The sequence below is a fragment of the Simochromis diagramma genome, unplaced genomic scaffold (genome assembly GCF_900408965.1).
Source record: "Simochromis diagramma unplaced genomic scaffold, fSimDia1.1 OVJJ01000159.1, whole genome shotgun sequence".
NCBI classification, from domain to species: Eukaryota; Metazoa; Chordata; class Actinopteri; order Cichliformes; family Cichlidae; genus Simochromis; species Simochromis diagramma.
Window position 1 is genome coordinate 1,779,320 of NW_024387197.1, and position 24,533 is coordinate 1,803,852.

General features: G+C 39.7%; 1 protein-coding gene across 8 annotated transcripts; it reads right to left on the reverse strand.

Moving 5' to 3' along the window:
* Window positions 1–457: 457 nt before the first annotated feature.
* LOC120745329 (golgin subfamily A member 7-like) lies at window positions 458–24,157 on the reverse strand. 8 transcript variants are annotated; one of them, XM_040050086.1, is made up of 6 exons: window positions 24,027–24,156; window positions 21,725–21,850; window positions 17,173–17,325; window positions 10,391–10,492; window positions 7,984–8,036; window positions 458–2,535 (listed from the first exon to the last, which is right to left on the reverse strand). In XM_040050086.1, the coding sequence occupies exons 1-5, from the start codon at window positions 24,033–24,035 to the stop codon at window positions 7,995–7,997; spliced, it is 432 nt and encodes a 143-aa protein (XP_039906020.1). In that variant the 5' UTR covers window positions 24,036–24,156; the 3' UTR covers window positions 458–2,535; window positions 7,984–7,994. The 8 variants fall into 8 exon arrangements, with proteins under 8 accessions (XP_039906020.1, XP_039906018.1, XP_039906026.1 ...); XM_040050084.1 differs by having other exon boundaries at window positions 458–2,538; XM_040050087.1 differs by lacking the exon at window positions 458–2,535 and adding an exon at window positions 7,789–7,903.
* Window positions 24,158–24,533: the final 376 nt, after the last annotated feature.

The following is a 24,533-nucleotide window of genomic DNA, read 5'->3' on the forward strand; positions in this document are numbered from 1 at the left end:
CCCTTTCCAGGCTGAGATATTGAAAGATTTTGTTTCTGAATTTCTTTAGATCGTACCAAGATGTGTTGCTTTTTGAGATGTTTTTGTCAGACGGGTCCAATTTAAGTGTGTTCTTGATACCACAGGTCTGGGTGGGCTAGTGAAATTGAGCTCAACTTTCCAAAAAAATGGTTTGACTCACATCTGGAGACACCTTCATGTGGTCAATAGAGAAAGGGCCATTTTTGGCACTTGTCCTGGATTCATTTTTCAGCCCTTTGTTGCTTTTTTTTTTTTTTTTTTTAACTTTTAGGTGACCTAAATACTCCTCTTATAAATTCAAATCAAATAAGCTAAAGCACTTCCCAAATAACGGGAGGTGCTTTAGCTCAGTGTGTTGAGCAGGCCACATGCTATACGGGTAAGAGAAATAAAAATACCCAAAATAATCCAAATAACCACAGAAGAAAGCATGGCGTAAAATATTTACAGGATTTATTTGTAAGCGTACAATTTCAAGATTAATTTAGCATCTTGATTTCAACTGAGAAAAGTTAAATCAGCTGAGTTTTAATTATGTATACGATAAATAAATGACATCACTAACTAAAAAAAATTAAAGAAACATTTATTTACAAAAATTAAAAATCTTTGTTACTGATGGCATTCAAAGGTCATTACTTGTACATACACTTTTTTACAAGATGCTTCTGTCAGACTACATTCACAAGAGAAACACAACCAACTGTACATGCTGTTCAACCTTTGGTAAGGTTTGTTAACAGAAACAGCACTGAGGTTCTCCTCAGAGTAAGAATCGTAGTGTTAGATTTCAGTGTGTAAGCAGAAAGTGAACAAAACAAGTCACACGGTCTTCACGATGAGGCCCGGTCACACCAGAAACTGGCACAGCGACATTAAGGTCTCTGAAGAACTTTACAGATTAGCAGGACTGAGATGTAGTTACTGTCTAATACCTGGAGATTCTCACAGAAAACATTCAAAGTCAACTAACAAGAGCACTTTTAATACTTCAGTCAAAGGCAAGCTCACAAGATATGATTAAAGTATACACTTATTGAATGAGAGTCAAAAAATAAAAAGTAGTCACCAAACATTATGTATAGTCTTCAAAGAAAACGAACCATGATTCGAGGAGGTGCATTTACAGTATGACATGCTTAAATACCGAGCAGGCACAAGTTTTGTTTCACACACAAAAGAATCTCTTAAATCAACCATGAGACATACAGTAAAATTTTAATCTGGGACTGACTAGAATGTCAAGAGCTGGAAATTATAACCTGAAAACTGATGGGGAAACATGCTGATTAAAATACCATGCACCCAAAAAACCGCACCAGCAAAAATAAAGCAAGCAAAGAGGGAGCTCAGGGATGCGGCACTGATAACAACTGCCTTCCTTACAGCGTGGCTGTTCCATAGAGCGTCATAAAAATGAGTTACCCTGTTTGTCAGCTTTATTGTTTAAAAAGGACCTTCTAAAAAGGACAGGCATATATAAAAGGTCAGAGTCCCCACAAATATCATTAAAAATATTTATCGTCCAAAATATAATGGCTTAAAGAATGTTAATAAATTCTGAATCTCTCCAAGATATAAATCCTTTTAGTCCAGCTAAACGCATGTACTCCTAAAAATGTTCTTTCCATACAACTAAACTGCATTCTACTGTGGTTCAAGGGAAACAAACACTCATGTTCACATATATGTGGGTACTAGTCTTGCTTTCCATCTTAGGTGACCAGATGGGCCAAAACTGGTTAAAGATGGAAAACAGTGGCCACTGTGCTGTCCTGTTTGAGGGCCCATGAATTTTTACTGACAGGAAACTGAGCTCACTCCACGCTCTCATGGTAGCAAACACAAGGTAGCTGCAGCATAGAGAATAACGTCATCTTCTTTGACCCAAAATGGGACTAAAATTCAATTACAAAATAAAAATCAGATTGCATTATTTAATATTTGGCGTGATTAGTCAGGAAAGTGTTTAAAACAAGTGAGCAGCAGGCTCATCTCTCCTTTGTATTCCTTACAGTCAGGCTTATTTTTTCAGCCAGAGGAGTCGCCCCCTGCAGGCCGTTAGAGTGCAGATTTAAGGCACATCTGAATTTGCTTCATATTTCAGATCCTGAGCTACTTCTTCAGTAGACATAGTAGTTTAGCGCCTAAATAAGGACAAAAGTAAAAAACAAAACAAAACAAAAAACAACACTTCCCATGAAACCAGATTAATAATGCATTTTAGCTGAATGGGAAGGTAATTTTCTTTTAGGAGGACATGGGTGTCAGCTGAATACAAGCATATAACACTTTGATACCGGCCTCATCAATGGTGACAGAAAGGCAAGAAATAATGCTAAAACCTGTGAGGCACAACATCTCAAACCTAGTCATGTGAATGGAACATGCATATGACAGTGATGACAGATTGTAGAGACGCAGTATTAAGGTTCCAGGCCTCGGAATTCCTCGGGGGAGGTGTGCTCCGCTGACGGAATGCTGTAGACCCTGCAGCTCCACGCAGCCCAACAGCTGCTGCAGAAACAGTGACATCAGTTAATCACATGACACACTGACTGAGCATTATGTCAATTCTTCTGAGTTATATTTAAAAAATAGATACAGCGTATGGGTGTGGTGTAGCTCCAGGCCAGATTCACTGCTGCGGTGTGAGCAGCGAATAACTTAGCCTCATGTCATTTGGGAACATGAGTGGATGGATATTAACGTAAAAACTGAAAGTCAAAGGTTGAAGTCAAGTTAGTCTGGCTCTTTTTCACTTCTGTAGTCACAGAAGGTCTTCCAGGCTGCTTTCATACGGTTAAAAAGCATCACATTGTTGCTGTGGTGAATATGTATGTCATATAAACAAAAATGTCTTTGGTTATATAAAAGTATATGGTGTCAGACACAGGTGCGGTTCTGTTAGTGACGCATAAAGCAGGTATAAACATAATGTAGCGTGCTGCTGTTCAGGAAATGTTCTCAGGATGATTCACATGAGCTGCAGAAACTCAGGAAGTGACACGAGAGTCAAAATGATATTTTCCTTCAGCTTGTAAATAAATTTCTTGGCAGGAGAGAAAAAAAGCCTCCAATTTCAGACAATGAGGAGATCTAATGATGGATACCATTCTTGTTCTCACCTTGTCCAAAATGTTCCCCGCTGACATTAAATACTCTCATGTGTGCAGACTAATTTACAGGTTTGCTGACGTGCTGTGCTGTTCGTACACAGAGCCAAGCGAAACCTTATCAGGAGCAGAACGTCTCCTGGATGAGTTGCCAGGACACCGACTTGGCACCACCTGCCTCTGAATGGATACTCAGGAGTCAGCAGCTGTGCACGCCAAGTCTGTTTTTCTACAGTGAACTCATCCCACTGGAGGCTGATCCATCATGCTGCTCAGACCTTCACCGGGAGGCTCACAGCAGCTAAAAATCCACTACAATTAGGATAGAAAATAGGGCCGGGAAAAGAAGGGTCTGGTGTTCTTGATACATTTTTCATTTTTAAGTTTTGAATAATAAGTTTAAAAATGTGTAAGACTATAATTGTTTACTTATACTTTCATTTCTAGCAGAATCCAGCACTTAAATCTGTTTTAATCTGTAATTTTTCCAGTGTTACAATAAATCAAAGGATTATGTGTAACAAACGGGGAGGCATCATTTATGAGTTTCAGCCATCTAACTTTATCACCTGTGCCTGTCAATAAAAAGGCTCATAAGTCTGGCGTACACTACTTGCCTAGCATGAAGTGTCAGAGTTAGCAACTCAAGTTATGGAAACCTAGGTAGCTATAAAGCCAGACATTATTCAGATGCTGGTAGAGTTGTATCCTTTGCTAGTTTTGTTCAGTTCATCTGTTTTAACATAATACAAAAGACGATTTCCCCTTGTGTCATTTCTTATAAGTATGCCTATAGAGTTGATGAGTCCTGCTGTTCTCCTGGATAAACAGACAACACCTGTTTGTTTTCAGTGGCTCATTTATATCACAAATAATGAATACTACCTCGGATTCAGGTGATAATTCTTAGTTATCACAAATGCAACAGATCACATGACTTTTATTTAAGTTTAGTTTAGTTTTTTTAAACGATGGATGTTCAGACTGGCGACCTGTGCAGGGTGTATCCTGCCTCTCGCCCAATGGTAGCTGGGATAGGTTCTAGTCTCCCCGCAACCTTACTAATCAGCAGAAGAGGATGGATGGATAGATGGATGGATATTCACATAGTAAAGGTGAGGAAGTTTCATGCAGTAGATGAAGATAAATACTGTGAAAATTCACTGGCCAATATGACTAAATGAGACTGATATAAGCCTGGAGGACACAGTAGAAGGAAACTGCAGAATGAAGAGGCTTAAAACCTCTGAGAACACACAGAGAAAATCCATCCGCTAGTCTGCTTGCTGCCTGTGGTTTCCGTCTTTGACACTGGCAAAGCTCCAATGCACTTTTCTATCAACAGCTACTTATAAAAATCCTGGGTTTACATTCCTTAACAGGACATGTATATGTATGGAGGCACTCACTGGAATTTCAGATGAGAAGATTAATCCCTGTATGCATCACTGCTGTATTAGTGCAATAGTTTATCCATCCAGAGGGGTCTATGGTATCTCAAATACTGCCAAGTGCAACATTTTCCTGGTAAAACATTTACTTTGTATGTCATACTCATCCTCATGGTAATGTCTATGCATCAGTGCAGGACTGGGTCCAGTCCAAACTCTATACAAAGTACTTTTCAGTATGATTTGAACCCAACATATCCCTCAATGAGCTTCCGTGTCTTATTCATCTCTCCACACATGAGGGAAAAAAAGAAAGGATTTACTGTAAGAAAGAAAGAAACAATTTATGGGATGAGCTCTTAGGGCGTCTGCCAGTGGGGAAGACCGGCAGATATCCAAAAGCCATCTGTGGTTGATGATCATAGTGCACTGTGTCAAAGGGTCTTAGCATTAAGAATATAAGGTGAGCTGTTGGGTAGAAAAATCAGTGCAGTGGAATGATTGCTGCTGAGAGTGCTCTTAATGAAACTAATTTTACAACCGGATAAATGAGGAGAAAATTTCATTTGCTGGAACAGATTTCCTTGAAAAATATCTTGCAAATCACTGACACGCCATCATATTTTAAGCAGTGGATTATTAGTAGCTTCCTCTAACACTTGGTTCTCATTAGGTTTCATTTCCAGTGTAATAAAATCAAAGGACAAGCTTAAAGATGTAATGCAGGACATTCTGTGTCGTGTATGAGTAATCTGAGCTTGGTTTTTAAACACTGCACCATTTGATTGTTGCCAACAAACAAGAAAACCTGCTGATGATGTCTATCCATGTCTATTTGAGCTGTCCATTTTCAGGTGTAAACTCAGAAAATCTACAACAGAAGCAGCAAAGTGCTCATTCTGTTGACTGTCTCAACATTACTAAAACAAAGTGAATGAGTAGTTGTCATACTAAGCCATAAAATTACAGTCAGTGTGGAGTGCCACTGACTGAAAAACAACAGCAATGCTTTAAAGTGCAGCTAAACATAACAGTGATTTACTCCCAGTGAAGTAAAGGACCAGGAAAGGTTTCCATACCTACTTATTATGAGGTACACACAAAAAATAAATAAATCAATTACATGAAAATAAATTAAAGGCAAGCTAGAAAAACCTTTTAGGAACTCTAGTTATTGATTTTAATTAAATAAATGCCCAAGTCTGTCTTTAACATCTGATAGCTTTCATTATATTCTTATAGTAACACGATCCATTAAAGAGGTCCTGTTTCTCAAAATACACAGAATCGGTGGATTTTAACTACTGCCTACTTTGCCATGCGGCAAAAATTCAATTTTATTTATATAGCAAAAACCTATGAGCAAACACTTGGCAACAGTGGGAAGGAAAAACTGCCTTTTAACAGGAAGAAACCTCTAGCAGAAGCAGATGGGGGTGGACAGTTAATTTCTTAAAACATATAATCCTTACATCAAGGATCCACTTCTGATCTTGTCATGTCATCTTGTTCCATACAGTGACACAATGTTCGGTGTCGGCATTTAATTGTCTGCTAAGCTTCTTACTTTATTACATTTAAGTATTGGACTGATTTATTGAGCTCTTCACTTTTCTATATTTTACTGAGCTCCCCTACCAGTTAAAAGTTTTAGAAAACCCCAATTTTTCCACTTTTTTATTGAAAATTATGCAGTTTAATATCTTGTTGGACTCTGAAATGAAAGCATAGTACAAATAAGCAGTTGGAGTTAAAAAAAGAAATCATGGAATCCATTTATAGAACAAAATATATTCCAAATCTTTTAAAGTCCAAATCCTCAAAGTAGCACCAGCTTTCAAGGCTTGATCAACCTGCACTGCTGCAGAACAGCTTTTAAAATAAACCCATTTTGCGTTCCCTGAAAAAGGCCTTTTTGTATAACTCTGAAATGTACATTATTTTTCAGTTTTGGGTAACCGTACCTTTTAAAAAAAAAAAAAAAAAAAAAAACAACATCTGGCAGGTCACCACTTACCTTACTGTACTATTTCAAGCTATTCATTTGAATTGAACAACTTGAATTGCAATAAATAACTGGAAAAATTGAGGTGTTCTAAAACTTTTGACCAGTAGTGATATATATTTTTTTAACCTTTCGGAGCTATTTTTTGTGGTGTTTATCCGCATGAAGGAACTTATCTGGTTTATTACTATTTTATCAACTCTTTTTGTGCTTTCATAATCATAACAATAAAGATATATTAACTTCACTACAGGTACATAATATTCACCAAAGAAAATCATTCATTTTTAAAGTCAGACGACTGAGTCAGAGGACTTGTGCACACATTTGAATAAGATTTACCAATATTTAACACATAGCTTTAAATAAATTACAAACAGCTGTAGATATTTATTGAAAATAGTATGTTTGAAAAAAAAAAAATCGGATCATTTCTACTCAATTAGGATATAAAGTATGTAACATGCAGCTAATTCTAAGGTTTTGTGTATCAGAGAATAATAAAAACAGACAAAGTTTGCGAAGAGATCAGACCATCGGATCACTTCAGGACATTTAAGTCCTCCCTCTGAAACAGCATACTTTTATCTATGTAAGCCCCCATGTTTACTCTGCCTCTTCAAATTACAAATGTTTACTTAACTGGTTGAAAAAAAATTGAACGGGTTTATTTGGCATAGATGACAACATCAAGAATAGCAGCAAAGGTCATTTTTGACTTTGAGTCAATAAATAAAGTGAGTTTATGACAAGAATATAGCACTCCATATTAGTCTGTTTTGTTTTAGGGGTTTTTCCCATCATATTACAGCTGTAAGTTTTGCTTTCTAATTAGTTTTCAAGCTTATTTTCAGCAGATCAAAAGTCTGCTCTCGGACTGAAGCCTTTAACAGCCCTCGCCCACTTTCTCCAGACACAAATGTGGTAGGAACCCATTGGCCAGAAAAGTAAACAAGGAAATTGGCCATTTTAAGTAGAATGTGATAATTGTTTGATTACACTGAGTTAAGGAAATGTAACAGCAAGGAGATTGCTTTGGTGCTGAAAGGGCACGTTTTCTCTTTTCTGGTTCAGTGGCAGGGTTTGGCTCATGCATGTGCTCTGGACAGTGAGCACATAAATCCCTCAGTAAATATATGACAAAACCAGAAGTCATAAAATAAGCAGAATTCTCCATTAGAAGCTTTATGAAACTGCTCTCATGGCGCTGATATTACTCACATTACACTTTGATGTGGGATTTTTTTTTTTTTTAACAGCACAAGCATTCTGCATGAGAACTGTAGCACATATGGGGAGAGAAGTCCCTTTTATTACTGCTCTTTGACTCCAACCCTTTGGGTTTCATAGCTGGGAAATGTATCAGCATGCTGTAAAACCAGAGCATCATTAAATCTGTAACAGGACCAAAGTCCTCATTATGTGTGAAATTTCTAATTATGAGACTCACCATGTTAGCTTTTATCTCGTCAGGCTTCTGTCTTCAAAGATGGTGATTTCAACCTTGATGGGACTCTGTCAAGGAAATGCAGCTGAAGAAAGTGTGGATACATTGAATTAAAATTTTAATTCTCTCTCTCTCTCTCTCCAACACACACACGCACACGCACACACAAAATAAAAACTGTTTATCAATGCTCTTGTTTTTTTTGTCTTTCCATGTTTTTGTGTCAACTAAAGGTACAAGTTTTGACTGTAGCTACCTCTATCACACTGGCAAGTTCATCAGTGAGATTTTCCATCTCAACTTCTTACCAAGCATTTATTGGACGGTTTAATAATGTCAGGGTCAAAGGCTATGGAATTCAAAACATTACATTTGCCAGCCAGCAGGAAAAGAGGAGCGGCACAGAGATGTTTCAAGGACACAGACATTTCTTTTCTTCTTTTTTTAAATTAAGTTGTCTTTTCCTATCTTTAGGAAAATCTCATGAATCTTTCATGTTTTTTGTCTTATGCAGAAACAGAAAATATCAAAGGGTTTACTAACCATTTCGTTTAATTATCCATTTTAACTCCAGTTTAATAAAGACTGTTAAATCTTTCATAACAAATGTAGCCAAAGCTCTTGGACACAGTTTCTTTCCTGTGTTGTTTTTCCTTATTAAATGAAAGCCAATTTTAAATGAGTGCTCAAAACCAAAGCATTTAAGTAAGTAATAATTACAAACTCACTCTAAAAACTTTCAGTAGACAGAGTAGTATTTTTACTTTGCCAGTTTCATCAGTGTCAGATTAGCACTGAAAATGTCAGTACAGCATGGCCTTGCTAAAGGAGTCAAACACCCTGCTAGTTGAGATTTAAACAAAAATGTATTTGTAGGCATCTTCTGAGATTAGTTGCTTTATTCTGTTAATGGGCACTTCTCATTAACGTAGTACCGACCACTGACTGGCGTCAGTGATTTTAACAACCGATCCTCTGAGCCTGAAGTGTTAATGTGTGACCTCAGTGGATCGTGCTTAGTAAGGCACATCACTGTAATGCTTCCTCAGATTGGGATGTGGGAAGTTTGGAGACTCTTGTATGTGAATGTAGCGCTGTCCTGCTGAGGAAAGCTGTCATTAAAGAGTTTGCTTGGTCTGGAACAATGCTAATGTGGGTGGTACTTGTCAAAGCAACACCCACATAAATGCTGTGACCCAAGGGTTCAAAAGCGCAACACTGCATATCAGAACAAATGTTATTTATTTACTTCGACTGTTTAAATGTTGTGGCTGAAGCGTATACGTGAAGGGTGGAACAGATAAACTGTCGGAAAATCAGAATTCAAGACAATTGATAAATTGACGTCATGGCTAATTACAGCCATCCCAGTAGCACATAGTAGCCTGACATCAATCCCCATCGGACGACACTTTAACTTCATGTTATTTTAACACCAGCAGTTCTCATAGTGTTGTGTTCCTGTGTTATAAAAAAGTAGGGGGTCTGGATAGCAGTAGCTTTTGATTTTTCAAGGGTGCAGTTGTGGTGGCAGCAAACCACTGTCAACAGTCACAGCAACTCTCAACCCCTTGCTACTAGAGGAAAACGGTACATTTTCAGAGTCCAGATGGTAAAATGAAGCAGACGTACTAGACAGTTACAAATACGATCAGGTTTCAACGGCTTAAATGTTAAAGGTGAGGCATTCCTGTCAATCTCCCAGTGTTCGTGTGCCAAAGTCAGCGCAGCTCTTGACAGTGCTGGCAAAAAAATCCAGATCACTGTCAAAACTATAAAATCATAAGCAGGAGTGGGAACAAAGCTCAGCTGGTAACGATTTTGGTCATATTTTGTTATCCCTAATCTCCTATTGCTGCCCAGTTGCAATTAATTGGGATGTTGAGTCACCCCACACATGCATACGCTAAGACAGGCAGGATGTTGGTGCACAGATGCTATAGATTACATACTAACTTTTATCTGGTGTTTTTACAGGTTATCCCTACACAGTGCTGGATTTCCTGTAAGTTGCCTGTGACTGCTGCTTTCCATTTTCATCCAGCAGTTAGTGGGGGTGGAAGGCCTGTAAATCACTACATCTATTAGGTCATTGTGAAAGCTCCTTGTTCTGCTTAAGATGTGGTCCGATTACATTCACATTTCATGATCTCAGTGTATGTTTAACAAGTTAAAGTTCGCCAAACTATTCACTGCAATTCCCCTTTCCCGTACATCCTCATTCTTGCACAAGACTACTTTTCTTGTAAAAACATAGTGCCATTTAGCCTTAACTGTGTTTTGATTTTGTTTGTTAGCAATCTGAGTATAAGGTTCCTCTTTTTCATCTACTGTGTGCTCTAATTAGAAAGAAAAGAACTGAAAAATGCTCGATTTGTTCTGTTTGTATTGACACATAATTATAGGATACGACCCGCAGGCCTCTCTCGATGGGGTCAGTGAGCAGTAGGCCTCGCGGTGCATAGATCTTGTCATTCTGTTCCTGAATGTACTTTGCAATTTTCTTCAAAACCTAAAAAAAAAAAAAAAAAAAAAAAAGAGAAAAGAGAAAGCACTTTAATACTCAAAGCAACTACAGACTGAAAATCGGTAGCCAAATAAGAGATCCTGTCAAGGTCTGCATGTAATACCAAACGTACTGGGTGCTAAGTAAGTAGAATGTTAGTATGCAGCTACTTGCATTAAACATAAGTGCCTTGAGGCAACTATTATTGTGACTACAAGTGCTAGAATAAACTGAGAGGAACACTTGGAGGCCAAGGTAAAGCCTCAAAGTTTGGCTTTAGTCTTACTGCATTCAGGCCTGAACTGGACTGAATATCCAACCTTACTTTTGGACCAAAACATGTCTATGAGCACCTAATACAGTACACAGTTGTTGATGTCTGTAAGTCTGGACTGAATAACACAATATGTGCTCTCCTCTTTATTCACTCTTAAATTTCAAATAGTGATAGAAACCTTTAAACAAACTCCATTCTATGTGCATCAAACAAATGCAAGAAAATGCAATGTTCTGTGTCTAGCATTCAGTGTAGTGGTCACTCTTGTTTTACAGTAGTACACATTGGCTTAGCACCTGAACTAGCCATTCTACTTTGGTTTGATGAGTTTAAAGAAAAACTCTCTGGGCAGCTCTACTGCTTTCTTTCATGCTGGGCTGAGAGCTGATGCTACACTGAGTCAGTACTCCATCATCAGGTAAAATTTACACAATGTTGTGGTTAGGCCTCAGTTACAGGGGCCTGAGACAAGTTGACGACTACCTGGCAACCACCATTCACGAGGGGAAAATGACTATTCATCAGCTGGTTGAAAGTGGTCGCAGGATGTTTCTCACAGTTGCTGTGAAACTGACTAAGCCTTAGTCATGCAGGTCCAAAGATTGTAAGTGACCCCACAGTGACAACCTGTTGCCAGGGAAAAATGTGACTTGTTGGCAAGTAGTTGCAGAGAGCTGGCTGATGTCAATAGCTTGAAATTGGTAGCAAATGAGTATATACTTGGCTGCACTGAAAACCTTTTCACAAATCCTGTGGTCACTAGTAGATTAGTGTGGTTACCTGCAGTTTGCACCGAAGGCAACATCTTGTCTGCAAACACTTGTCAACTGTGTGATGCAACCCAGAAACGAAGTTAGCTTTTACTATGAAGGCAAGCAAAACCTTTTGAAAGGTATTGGCATAAAGCACATAAGGAAAATAGTTTCCACTTCTGGTTTGCATAACCCTTTTTCCAAGTTTCATTACTACTCGGTTGTTAGCTAAAGAGTGAGTTGAGAAAAGCTGTAATCATCCACACAAACTATGGAGTGTTGTGTGTTGCTTTCCTGCTGTAGATCCCGTTGCCACAATCAAACTAGCAGTCTGTCTGACAAAGCACACAACCAGAGAATCTGACAAGCCAACCCACCACATTCTTGAGCGGATACCACACTCCATCTTCACTTTGGTAACAACCAGTACATTTAAATTCCCTGATTTTATGAGTGCTCATGAAACCCAAATCAAGGCAAATATTTCCCAGTTCATTCCTGTCCAGTAAAACAAATTCACAAGATTCCGCTGCTACATTTATCCTTATATAAACTGCAAATAAGGGATTTTAGATACATGAGAAACTTATATATAGTCATAAACCTGTTACTAGTTTAATGGTCAGCAGCCAAGGTTAAAACTTCCCACAGCAGCAATACAACTTCCCAAACCCACCATGAATTTCAATTATACACTATGCTATTTATGCATGTTCACGCTGCAGTCAGTCTACATCTCTACTTTCTGTTAGGGATGGGTATTGAAAACTGGTTCTTGCTGAGAACCGGTTCCCACTGTTTCAATTCCTTGGAATTGTTTGCCATTTTTGCAAACTATTCTCTTATCGATTCCAGTCGCCCCGAATGACGTCACCACGTTGCGGAGCGTCATTTACCTGGCAAGAAACATGGCGGCTCAAACGCTCAAAAGTTTGGTTATACTTTACAAGAATGAATGACGACAGGACAACTTGCAATACTTGCAAAGTAGATATTTCATTTAAGGGAGGAAATACTATGAATATGCAAAAGCATTTGCTCACAAAACACACGATAACCTTAAAATGAATGTCGTGTTTTTAATTCCGCTACGGACTCGTGAATCTCAACCCAGCAGCAGCGGTAACGTTTGCACGTCCTCTCCCGTTAATGCGGCTGGTAAATAATCAACTAACAGTGCATATTATGTTAGCGCGATCTGCCTTATTACAAAACCTGCCATTACTGTGCGCTGCATTTAGGTGACCACAATGAGAGAGACAGACAGAGTCTGGTTGGTTCAGATGCTGGCAGTTCTCACTGCAGTCTACTGGTAGCGTCTCCTTTCAGGCCAGGATAGACGAATGTCACCGAGCAGTGACTAAGTTTGTGGTCAAAGGCTTGCACCCATTTGCCACAGCAGATGCCCCCGATTTTCGGTAAGTGAATGTGTTTAATTGTAGGCAGGGACATTACTGGATATGCTTGTGTAATTGCTACAGAACAGTTTATGTTATACTTTGTTATTGCTACAGAAGAATATTTATTTTATTATTTTACATTTACAATTTTTCTCCCTGGGGCCCCATTGAAGGGGCTGTGGATCTCTTAAGATCTCACTGTTGGGTTTGTAAGGCCATGTTACTCCTAAATTTCTATCTTGTTCAAAGAGAAGATATAAAACAAAGTTCTAAGCTAATCGACCTTAGTGTTCTCCTTTAAAAAAAAAAAAAAAAAAATTGAATCGATAAAGAATTGAATCGTTAAACAGAATCGAAAATGGAATCGAAATCGTGAAAATCTTATCAATACCCATCCCTACTTTCTGTATCCAAAAGTTTCGAACTGTTTTGAAGTTATTCAATATGTTTAAATCTGACACTGTTCTATTTCTCAGAAGTTTTCCTCTAAGCTGGCATCAAAAAAAATCTTTGATAGCTGGCTTTCATTTTTACATGATCAATGAAAACTTTGAAGAAACGTATCTGTTTTATAAGAGCCTGAACAAAACCTGAATACACTTGAATATGACAAATTATATCTTCATATATTCCCAATGATTTTAGAGGATGAGAGGTTTTTGATTCAAACAATTCAGGCATACTTCATCTTTCCAGCAGCGTTGGAGTTGGAACCTCACTCTGCTATCACAGGAGCTTGGAAGAGGAGAAGGTGTCGACAACAACATGACAAGACAAATTACACACACAGCAGGGCTTTGCAGAAACATCTGAGCGGATATGTGGGCTCATACTGGCCTATAGAGAGTACGCAGCAGTGCTTACCAGAATCACTGAAGAAAAGAACTTCTAAATACTCAGAAACTCTCAGTTTCTTGACTTCTGCTTCCATAGGGGTGCTTACAAAGGAGTCCACTTTGGATCTACAGCTGCAAAGTGTTGTGAAGCCAATCATTTTTTGAGTCAGACTTTTTTCCCCTTTATGTCTTTATTCTTTTTTTTAAAACAAGTTTTGATTGGGCTTGGGGTGCAGGTATGTCACCAGGGTGCAGGGGAGGCACTCCTCCTCTGTCCCCTTCTGGCCGCCTGTGCCTCAATTTTATTCTGCAACCTAGACATCCACATTACTCGCACTCTCACATAACACATACATATAGGGCCTTGGGGGTGGGCACGTTTTACAGCATCCAGAGGATGGTCGGTGTACTCCAACCCACCTCTGGCGCTGGTGCCCTACCCTCAATTTTAAATGCATTTAGACACTAAGGGTTTTCGGGAGGAGCCGTGCTGCTCTCTGAGAGGAAGCTAGTACCATGCTCTCCTGAGTTTTAAATGCACTTTAGAACAGCACACAGCAACACTACATATGAGCAGGCGGAGGGAGGTTTGGGGTCTTCACTCACCCCGGTTCTGTTAGCCATCAGGGCTGGGGTGCTGGGAGGAGGTCCTGGCCGTCAGACTGGGGTCTGGGATGCGGGGCCTACCTGCTACTGCAGATAAGGAGGTGGTCCGCTTGCCTCCACCCCAGAGAGAAGGGTTACATGTCCTGGGTCTAGGTGCGGCTTGGCCCTCTGAGGGCGGGGGTACCTGGACCTGGGATATAGAGTATGTTTGGGGAGTGCGACTGTCTGTGCAGTGTCTATTTGTGTCTGTCTACACGTTGGGTGAGTGCCGAGTATTTGGTTGTGCATATGGGGTGGGAATGCACGTTTGTGTCCACGTGTGCCTGTTCGTCTGTGTCTATATGTCAGGTTGGGTCTTAGACTCAACCTCTCTGGGTACATTTCAGGCCCTCTAAAGTACGGAGGCCTATCTCCCCTCACCACACTCCCTGCCGGTGGCTGATGCCCTCAGACGTTGGTGTGTTGGTGGTCTTTGTCGTCTGGGGCTGGGCGCTCATGTATGTACCGGCTCACTCCTGGTGGCTGACTGGCGGGGCTGGGCGCCTGTGGCCCGGCTGGGCTCCTTCCGGGGGGTGGGATGCCCTCAGGCCTCTGGCCTCTGGGCCTGAAGCTCGGTCCTCTCTGGCACAGCTGGCTGCCGGCAGAGCCCGCGGGCACGCCACTGCAACCCCCTCTGGCCTCTGCACCGTAGCTGCGGGGTGACCTCTCCTTTGGGGCTCTACTCAGCTCTTCCCAGGAGGGTGGCACGGTCCCCCCCCCTTTGGTGGTCCTCCTCGGGTCCTTGTACTCTGGGGCCTCTGGATATCTGGGGCCTGGATCTCCTCCATACCTGCTTCATACCCTGGAGGACGGGGCTGTGGCTCCCCACACTCCCTAGCAGATCGTTACATGGAGAAACCTTTGGAATAAAAGCATGCTGATCCACACAGGTATGCACACAGGTGTACACACGGGTGTTCACAGACGCGGACTACACCTTTCTTGGCTGCTGCCTCAAAACACATTGTGCGCTGTCTATCTTGCGTGCTGCACAATATCGTTTATTATTTAGTATCTACTGTTATCTACTGCTAGCTAGTTTATTGTGATGGTGCTGTTTTTTTATTATGTTGCTCTTTGTTGTTTGCTTTCTCTTCTGTTTTTTTTCTCCATACAGGTGATCCAGGTGTTTTGTTTGTGGTTTTTTTTTTTTTTTTTTTTCTTTCTTTCTTCCCCCCTTCTCACCGTCTCTTCTCCCCTTTGGTTTTCTTTCTCTCCCTCTCTTTCTTTCATTCCTTCTCCCTGTCCTTTCCCCCAGTCATGTCTGTCCCGTTTGTAGTAACCGAAAATAAAATAAATACATAATTATAATAAAGGTCAATCAAATGGACCAATATGGCAAGGCCATGATGATCCACTTGGTAAAATAAATCCGCTTGACATCTTTCTTGGCCTTAAGACAACAATTCTGATGGCTAAAGATCCAAACGGGACACACAAAAAAAAACCCAAAAAAAAACAAACAAAAAGAAAAAACAAGTTTTGATTATAGTAAAATACCTTTCTGTAAATACTCAACTTTACTCACCCACTTCACTGAGACCCATCACTGATCAACCCTCTGAGCAGTTTAATTCCAAATAAAAAGGCCCTGCAGTCCATTACTGCAAACCAATGAAGATGCTCCCAACACAAGTGGAAATCTTCCACAAGTTTTTAACTGGAAAACAGGCACGTCAAATTTCACATTTAAATTAGACGAAGACAACTTTTTAATGAGAAAATTCAAAAAGCTTCATGTTGATAGAATAATCCTTCCAGATTGTGAATTTTCTGTGGCTGCATCACTTTTTCCATTCCAACACATCGGAGTTGGGGAAACAGAAGAACTGCTTTCTCTAACATGACAAGACACAGACACACACGATCCCTGCAGCTCCCTTTCCTTGTTTTATCCAACATGGAGTACTTCTAACAATTTGAATTTCTTTATATTTCTTCTACGTGCATTGCTTCTTGGCAGCTATTTAAACACCAGGCGGGGACCGAAGGCAGATACTTTAAACACTGTCGAAATTACTTTTAAATCATCCAAGCACCATTAGACCCAGCCAGCCAACATTTGAACAAATTTACACAGTACAACTTATTTTAACGACAATTTTTGTATAAGACTGTTGATTGAAAAAAAAAAAAGAAAAAGAAAAAAGAAGCCATATATAATATTTTAAATCAGGAATTATTAGTATCATACAAATCCTCAGTTATGCTTTAAAGGAGGCATAGCCAAAACACCTGTACATTTTTATGCGTATCTCCAAAAGTTGATTCTGTTCATCTGGACGTAGTGTTTTCAGTGGGAGAAACGTTTCGTCACTAATCCAAGTGACTTCTTCAGTCTCAGCTGACTGCAGGTTTCCCCAAATCTTATAAACAGTACAGTTGCATAATGACTGAAACCAGCCCACTGAAGGAACAATGGGCTGGGGAAACCTATACCCTATAAGATTTTGGAGATTTACTTACCTGGATGATTGAGGATGCATCAAGACATTTTTATGCGTAGATTAAATTTCAATGTTGAAAACTCAATACATGTGAACAGTTTTTGTATACACCATTTTTTTTTTTGCTAAATAATTTATTCCCATCACTCTTATGTTAAATGTTTTCATGTTTCACAATAAAGGATTTTCCAAATAAAAAATAAAAACCCATATTTATTAAAACTCCAAAGAACATCAAGTTACAAAACATCTTCACAAGCCTATTTGTCATGGTGCTTCAAAACTCAGTTTTGACGTATTCAGTACCATTCTATTCAAAGAAATCCTACCTTCTCATAGTGCGTCTCCATACACAGGAAGACTGTGTACGCTGTGAGGCAGGCCAGACAGCCTTCAATATATGACTGGCTACCCAGTTTCTCGGCCTCAGTGTACATGTTGTTCAGCGCCCTCACCGTTTCCTCAAACTGCTGTTTGTCGATCTGAAATACGAGGAAAGACAAGAGGGTTAAAATCGAGGCCCAGAGCCAGGCGTAAATTTGATTAGTAGTGTGAGTGTGTTTAGGATATCTGAGTGGAAACACAATCTCCTTAGCACCAGATCATTTTCTTCCATTCTTTCCATTTCTAGATAAATGAGGAGCTGAATTTTCTTGGACCGGTCATATATCAAGGGAATACTGGGCTTCCTTCCTGCATTTGTAAACACCTCCTGAAATGACTCGGATACCTTGGCCGTGTGCTCCGTGAATGTTTCCACTTAATAACAGACGGGACAAACGCGGTGAAAGCAGGACACACGCAGTTCTGGAATATTTCTCCTTCTCCAGTGGCACAACGTAAGCTAAAGACACCGCCGCATTTTGGTATCCTTTAGACAGCTTTTGGGATACAAGAATACTGAGAATTCATTGAATGTATGCTTAAAAAAGGGAAAGCTGCCAGAGTGTGGTGAATTGCTGGTTTCACAGGCCTTTTTTCACTGGGGTGTTGACACTAGTCGCATGCTAGTATCCAAGAAGCTTCTGTGATACTAAGGGGAAATGATGGTGCTTCCGACCAGACTAGACTAGAAACCAGCCAAGGGTCTCCTGAACCTCTGAAAACCCTCCAAGTTTTTCTTTCCCTCTGTCTGAAGTATCCAACAAAAGGCGCCAAGATATTAGCGGTCTTAGAGGTGTTTGTTACTCACCAACCAGAGCCAGGGGTCGGTGGTGACTATACACAGCAGTAAGTGCTGTCAGCCTGCCTGCAATGACTCTGTTGAAACCTATGCATTTCCCTGGTTATTCTGCCCATTAGTAAAGACATTACACACAAGTCCTACGTGATGAAACACACTGAGCTGTGTTCCATCTTCAGCAAAGAAAAAAAAAAACATCACTGACAGGAGTAAACATGAGTTACATGGTAAAAATGTACTGTAAGAACTGCATTTACAAATTATAAAGTTCAGTTTTAGAGTCCTCCTTTACAACCATCACATTTACAATTTTCTCACCAGGGAGGCTTTTCAACATCTGTCATTTGTTGGACTGGCTGTTTACAAGCTCTGGAATTTATGCTGGCTGGGCTACAAGAATAGGTTTGCATGTTTTTTTGGGGAGTGCCAAAAAATTTCTCTATGTAAGAAAAAACCCTGAGAGCCTCTGTTTCTCTTTAAATTCACCAATTCAGAGGCTGCAACTAAAACCCCACTTCTCTGAATGCCCATCTTTCCATTACGTGTGATGTGCCCATCACTGTTCTTGAGATGTTAGATGAGAGCACAACGGTGAACGGGGTTTACAAATCCAATTAAGGAAGAGAGGAAGGAAGAGTCAATTAATGAAAAACCCTTTGAATGGTTTGGCAAGCAAGCTGCCAAATGCATTTAGAAGTCCGAGTGCTTTCCCAGTTCTTCGGCACTAGTTTCAACAAGCATTCAGACAGAAAAGAGACCTGAGAAGATGGAAATGGAAAAAACAAAAAAGAGAGTGCTTGACTGCTACACTCCGATTAAAGATTCGATGGTCTTGCTTGCTTACTTCAAAAATCTCAAATCCACAAACACAATCTCAAGGTTTGACTCTAATGACCACTGTTTAGGTAACCCAGCCTCCAGCATGTTTAAATCCAATAAACAGAGTAAGTACATCTATTCATGATCATCATCCATCATGATGGATGAAAACCTACAGTTCTGTGCTAAAGTCTTGAGCCAAGCTGTCATTTCTTCATATTTTGCTACAAAAAGGGGAAATAGTTGCAGCGATTTATTGAAACATGTGCAAACATGCACGGAAAATCTGTATAACTGTATACAGCTTGAAAGTCAATATTTGGTATGCCTACCTTTATTCTTCATCAGACTGAACCCTATTACACAAGCTTTAACATACTTTTTAAATTTAATCTTCAGGACCCCGTTTGGCTTCTCTAAGGATGCTTCTTGACTGTCATTCTTCCACTGAGACCATTTCTGAGGAGGCTTCAGTGAACAACAGCTGGATCAGCTGAAGGACCAGATGCATCTCTCAGGTCCTGTGTCAGGTACCTGATGATTTTTCTTATTTTTCTTAAGGACATGACTTTCAGATACTTTTCATCTTTTTAGGGCTGACATGTCTATTTTATCCAAATTCCTCAAGGCACCCTCAAGTTAGTTGTCTTTTTTACACCTGAATGATTCAAAGGTCAGCGTTAAGCAGTTTAACAAAAAAAGTCCCTCTAAAAATGATCAGGTACGAAGACTTGACTGAAAATGAGCTAAAAAGCAGTCAGTGTCCAAAGAAAAACATTGAAATGCTTTCAGAAGTCCTGGAGAACTATTGCTCAAAACCAATTTTTAAAACAATCTAAGGAGCCAGATTTTCTTGCAAAATAAAATATAAAGAAATGAACGGTGGCTCGAGGACTTTGCACACTACTTGTACATCTTCATTTGGGAGAACTCACGATATCCCAACAGAAAGACTAATGAGTTGGAATTTTGGGGATCTTGCATGACAGTCCCTTTAGTTCTCTTAGGTTGACCGAAATGAGCACAGTTCTGCTCAGTTTTCTTTCTGCTGTTAAGCTGTACACAACAATAACGGCAAAGCAAAACTCAGTAATGTTGCCTGTGTAACTGATAGATGATTTGCAAGGAGGCAGGATGGATTGAGGAACAACATGTAGTCTGTCAGACCTCACAGAGGTAAAAGAAAAGGTTTTAAAAGAGACTGTGCCCAATTTTGGCACAGTGACACCCAACACGCTACACGCAAAACACCCACGTCTTCTGAGCCCACCATCGCCAGTTGTATTGTTTCCCATTCCTCCCATTGATCTGACTGGCAAACTTTCTCACACTGGACTTTCGATGTGCCATTTGCTTTTTCTTAAAATGATATTTACTTCACCAGAAAAATGGGACTCTTGAGATTTAAAATCTGTTTTGCAAGAGTATTCTGGCATGACAGGCAGCAGTTCAATCAGTAGAGGTTCCATAACAGTACAAACAGTGATAAACACATGAGTATATGCATATAAATAAAACATCAGAAACATCAGAATAATAAACTTAAAAACTAAGGAGAAACATTTGAATATTTATTCATCACGGTCACTGGAGGTCAATTGTGCGATGGCTAGCCAGATGTGACTTCCTCGATGTTGTTTAGAAATACCTAGAATTCATTTAGTTCGACCAGATGCAGTTGATACCAAGCAGAGGAAGTTGTAAATTTAAACCCCTTTGACCTTCAGTTTAGAAGTAAACTTTGTGATTGCTCAGCTTTCAAATTCATCTATTCGTTTTTTTTCACCAAACAGGTACACTGATCATTCAAAAGAAGAATGCTGCAAGTCCATCATCGCTCAACCACCAGTACAAACGGTTATGGGGCCTATGCTGACTTCACAGTTGGCAAGAACGAGGCTTTAATAATGTGCACCACAGCAAAAAAAATGAGGATCCCATATAGCAGAAACGTCACCCTGGGAGTCAAGTCAGCCAACTTTCTGTTTTTTGTAGTTTTAAAAGGTGCTACACAAACAAATCTTTCTTTATTACTTAATGCAAATAGTAAATCCCAGTCTATGACAACTGCTTGCAATAAGGAAAAGTTTAGAGCTAACTTGTGCAAAACAAGGGTAACTATGGCAGAAATCAGGCACTGGAGCAATAAACTAGCCTCAAAGAATATAAGGCTTTATTAAAGCAAACATCTTCAAAGAATGGCATAAATTAATGTTCAAAAATTATTGCCACTTAATGGTTTGGTTTTTACTCCATATTTCATAAACTGGAATTACAGTAGATCATTAAAAATATATACGAGAAAATCTTTTTTATGATGGGGACTTAACCATATACTTCCCAGAGGAAATCCATTCTTTACTTTGTCCAGCTGTTCTGTATCTGAGTGTGTATCTGTGTGTGTGTGAGAGAGAAAACTGAATCCTACAGGAAAAACATGGTAGACCACCCAGTCCAGAGGGAAGTGCCAATAAACCACCAGTGAGCGATTTAAGTGATGTGAAACTGCTCTTTTCATGTGGTACGACCATTTTTAAAAGTGCAGCTCTCTGTCCTGCAAACTCTGAACTGTTGGTGCTGCCACCGGCTTTAATGTGGTGTGCAGCCTGTTCCTATTCAGTCTCTGCAGCCTACTCCTCCTTTTAGCCCACCTCCACTAGGTCGCATAAGGACAAAATCCAGCAGGCTGCTGTTGACGATCCTGCTGTTCCATGTTTTGGCTCCATGTTCACACCCAGCTGTGTTCTTTTGTTGCTAGTGACAAAATAGTGCTTCTACACTCCCCAGTATGGATAATATGCACAGGTCGTGGAAACATAAGTCATCCGTTTAAGCAGCTGAAGTCATGTTTAGAAACACTGTGGAGTAGCAAGACCTACCCGGTTCTCCAGCTCAGAGGGGAACTTGGTCTGGAACTGGCACATGGTGCCACTGGAGTAATCTCTCTGAATGAAGACTTTGGCAGTGATGGCAGCCTGCTGCCTCATGTCCTGCAAGCTGTGAGTCTGTGGAAAGACAAGGTAACCATTGAAATATGGCCACACTACAATACACCTAATACACAGCAGCCAGGTTTAGTTTAGAAGTGCAGAAATCCATAAACTGTACAACTGATATGCTGCCTGTAAAATAAAATAATAATAATAATAATAATAATAATAATAAACAGTTAAGGAGCTTATTTGTACCTGTGACACATTCTGAATATTTTTAGGCACAAATTTAGAGTTTTCAGTGACTTCAAAACATTTTTTTTTGTGATCAACATTTTATTGATTTAAAACGGGGTTTGGGGGGGTACAGACATATACAGCACAACTGTAAACTGCAGTAGCAAAGCAAACATTAGCAAACAAGGCATAGGGACAGCAAAGAAAAGGCACAAAAACACAAAGTTAAAACCAATTATTGCCTCTTCCAGGAGATAACTCTGGATGAGAAGATTTTCCAAGCGTCAACAGTCGTGGGTCGAGCTTTATTTAATTTTGCTGTGGTATGTTCAAAACCAATAACACGGATAAGACATCGTCTCCAGAATGATTCCATACAAATGTCAGGACAGAACCATTGCTTTGTAATAGTCTTCTTTGCGGATGTGAATCCAGCGAAACTTCAAAACATTTTTGATAGATTTTAACATTTTTGATAGATTTTAACATTTTTCTTGTGGCGTTTTTAGCAGCCATTAAACTGTTTAAGCTTTTTAGAGTTGAGCAAGCCAGCTGTTTTGTTTATTCATTTTACAGGCAAAACTAGTCATTAACTGGATTGTTAATGGATTTCTTATGTTTGCTTTTTGTATTAATTACAGCAGCAATACAAATTCAATATCTTCTATAAAATGGTTTCATTATTGCCTCTATCCAAAGCTGTGAACAATTAATCTGATAACAGAAGTAAAGTTACAATTGACTGTAAAACTTTTATATTCGATTGTGTGTGTGTGCATGTGGTGGGGTGGGTCCATCAAGCTAATGTCTGTTGTCCTCACGACTGCTGAATTTTTATTTCTTATACTGAAGTCACAACCATTATGTTAGCTATTATCCACTAATTACCGTGTGTTAACAGTAACTCTCTTAGTCCTCATCAGCTTCTTTCTCTCTCTGTTGCTCTCATTAAATTAAATTTAACAGTTCTTAGCTTTTACTCGGCTCCACTTCCCCCATGACAGTGTGTTTGAGGAAGTTCATGAACTGTGAGACTTGGGAAAGACTCAAACTGACTAAACTAAATAAATAATGTAAACCTATCTTTATTTTTTCGCTGTATTTATCCCGGTCCCATTGTCATTTATTTGTTTTGTTTTATTTTACAAATTAGATAAGAATGCCGAGCCTGATGTTGCCATGAATGTGTGCTTGGGTCAGGGTGATCTGAACGTGCCCACATTCCTGCTCTGTTTTTCACAACAACACCATCTACGCATCATTAAGGTACTTCAAGCAGATCTGAAAAGTACAACCGGACTGACCATTCATCTGTGTTGCAGACAATAGCAGATGCCAAAGTGTAATCCCGCCTTTCACATAAAAGAACCGTTCCCGGTGTCTTCCTAAAAATGAAGAAATCAGCAGATACCTGATGCCAAAGTATTTGCTGTCCTGAAACTCAGAGCCGGAAGAATATATGACAACTCTCCCAGTATTTATGGCCTCAACAGTACGTGGTTATGTGACCTTTCATTACCATAAGCTACTTATACCAAACATGTTACGAACACATGTTAAGTGTTTGCTGAAAATGTTTCATTTCTATGTTAGGGCATGTCTTCCTTCTTTGGACTGATCAGTGCTGGTTTACTGCTGGATTATGGCAGCACAATCGTGTCATCATCTTGACATTATCACCATTCTCTGAGAAACTGTGTATCATTTAGCACATATAAGCAAATCAAACCCAGCCAGCTTTATCTTTAGTTTATACGCACAGCTCTGCTTGGTTAAATTACGCAGTTTCTGGATATGTGCGTCGATCTACTGCTAGCTTGTTAGGAGAGGCGCTACTAGAGGTAAACACTGGCCAGACAACTTAGCTTCCAGCCAGTGAGCTGGCAGGTTAACACCGGTCCACGTTCCCTTTGTTTCTTCGTTAAACACACTCCCGGGCAACTCAACAGCAATAAACTATTATCACACCGCAGACATGTAAAAATGAGGGTTTAAATCACAGTTAACTTACCTCTGCCATGGTGAATACTGCCTTATTTCTTCTTTGGTTTCACTCGTGGACGACTAGCCTATGAGCCAGGTTTATACCGCCACCTATTGTACCGGAGTATATAGCAGGACGTTATCGAGGAGGCCACCCTGAAAGGATGTATATTCAAATAAAAGTCTTTGTAGTTGTAAATAACTTGTTATGTGACAAACAAACTATTGATTTTCCACTCTCTTATCGTATCTTAGCTATTTAATACTCTTTCAGCAAATGTATTCCTTTTATTTTAACATATGTTGGTATTCAAAACCATCTATTCTGTAATCTAAGGAGCTTGGAAAGAAAAGTGTCTGAAGACGTTCACCTCTCATCTGAGAAGCTTCTTCAGTTCTAAGAGCAATTGGTGGAGAGTCCCAGATTTTAAGCCCTATGGGAGTGTCCGCAACCCGCTATTGATCCTCCACCTACACGAGCCAAGGTGTGAAAATGGGTCTGGGTCCCAATCAGCCAAGGTTTTGGGTGAACACA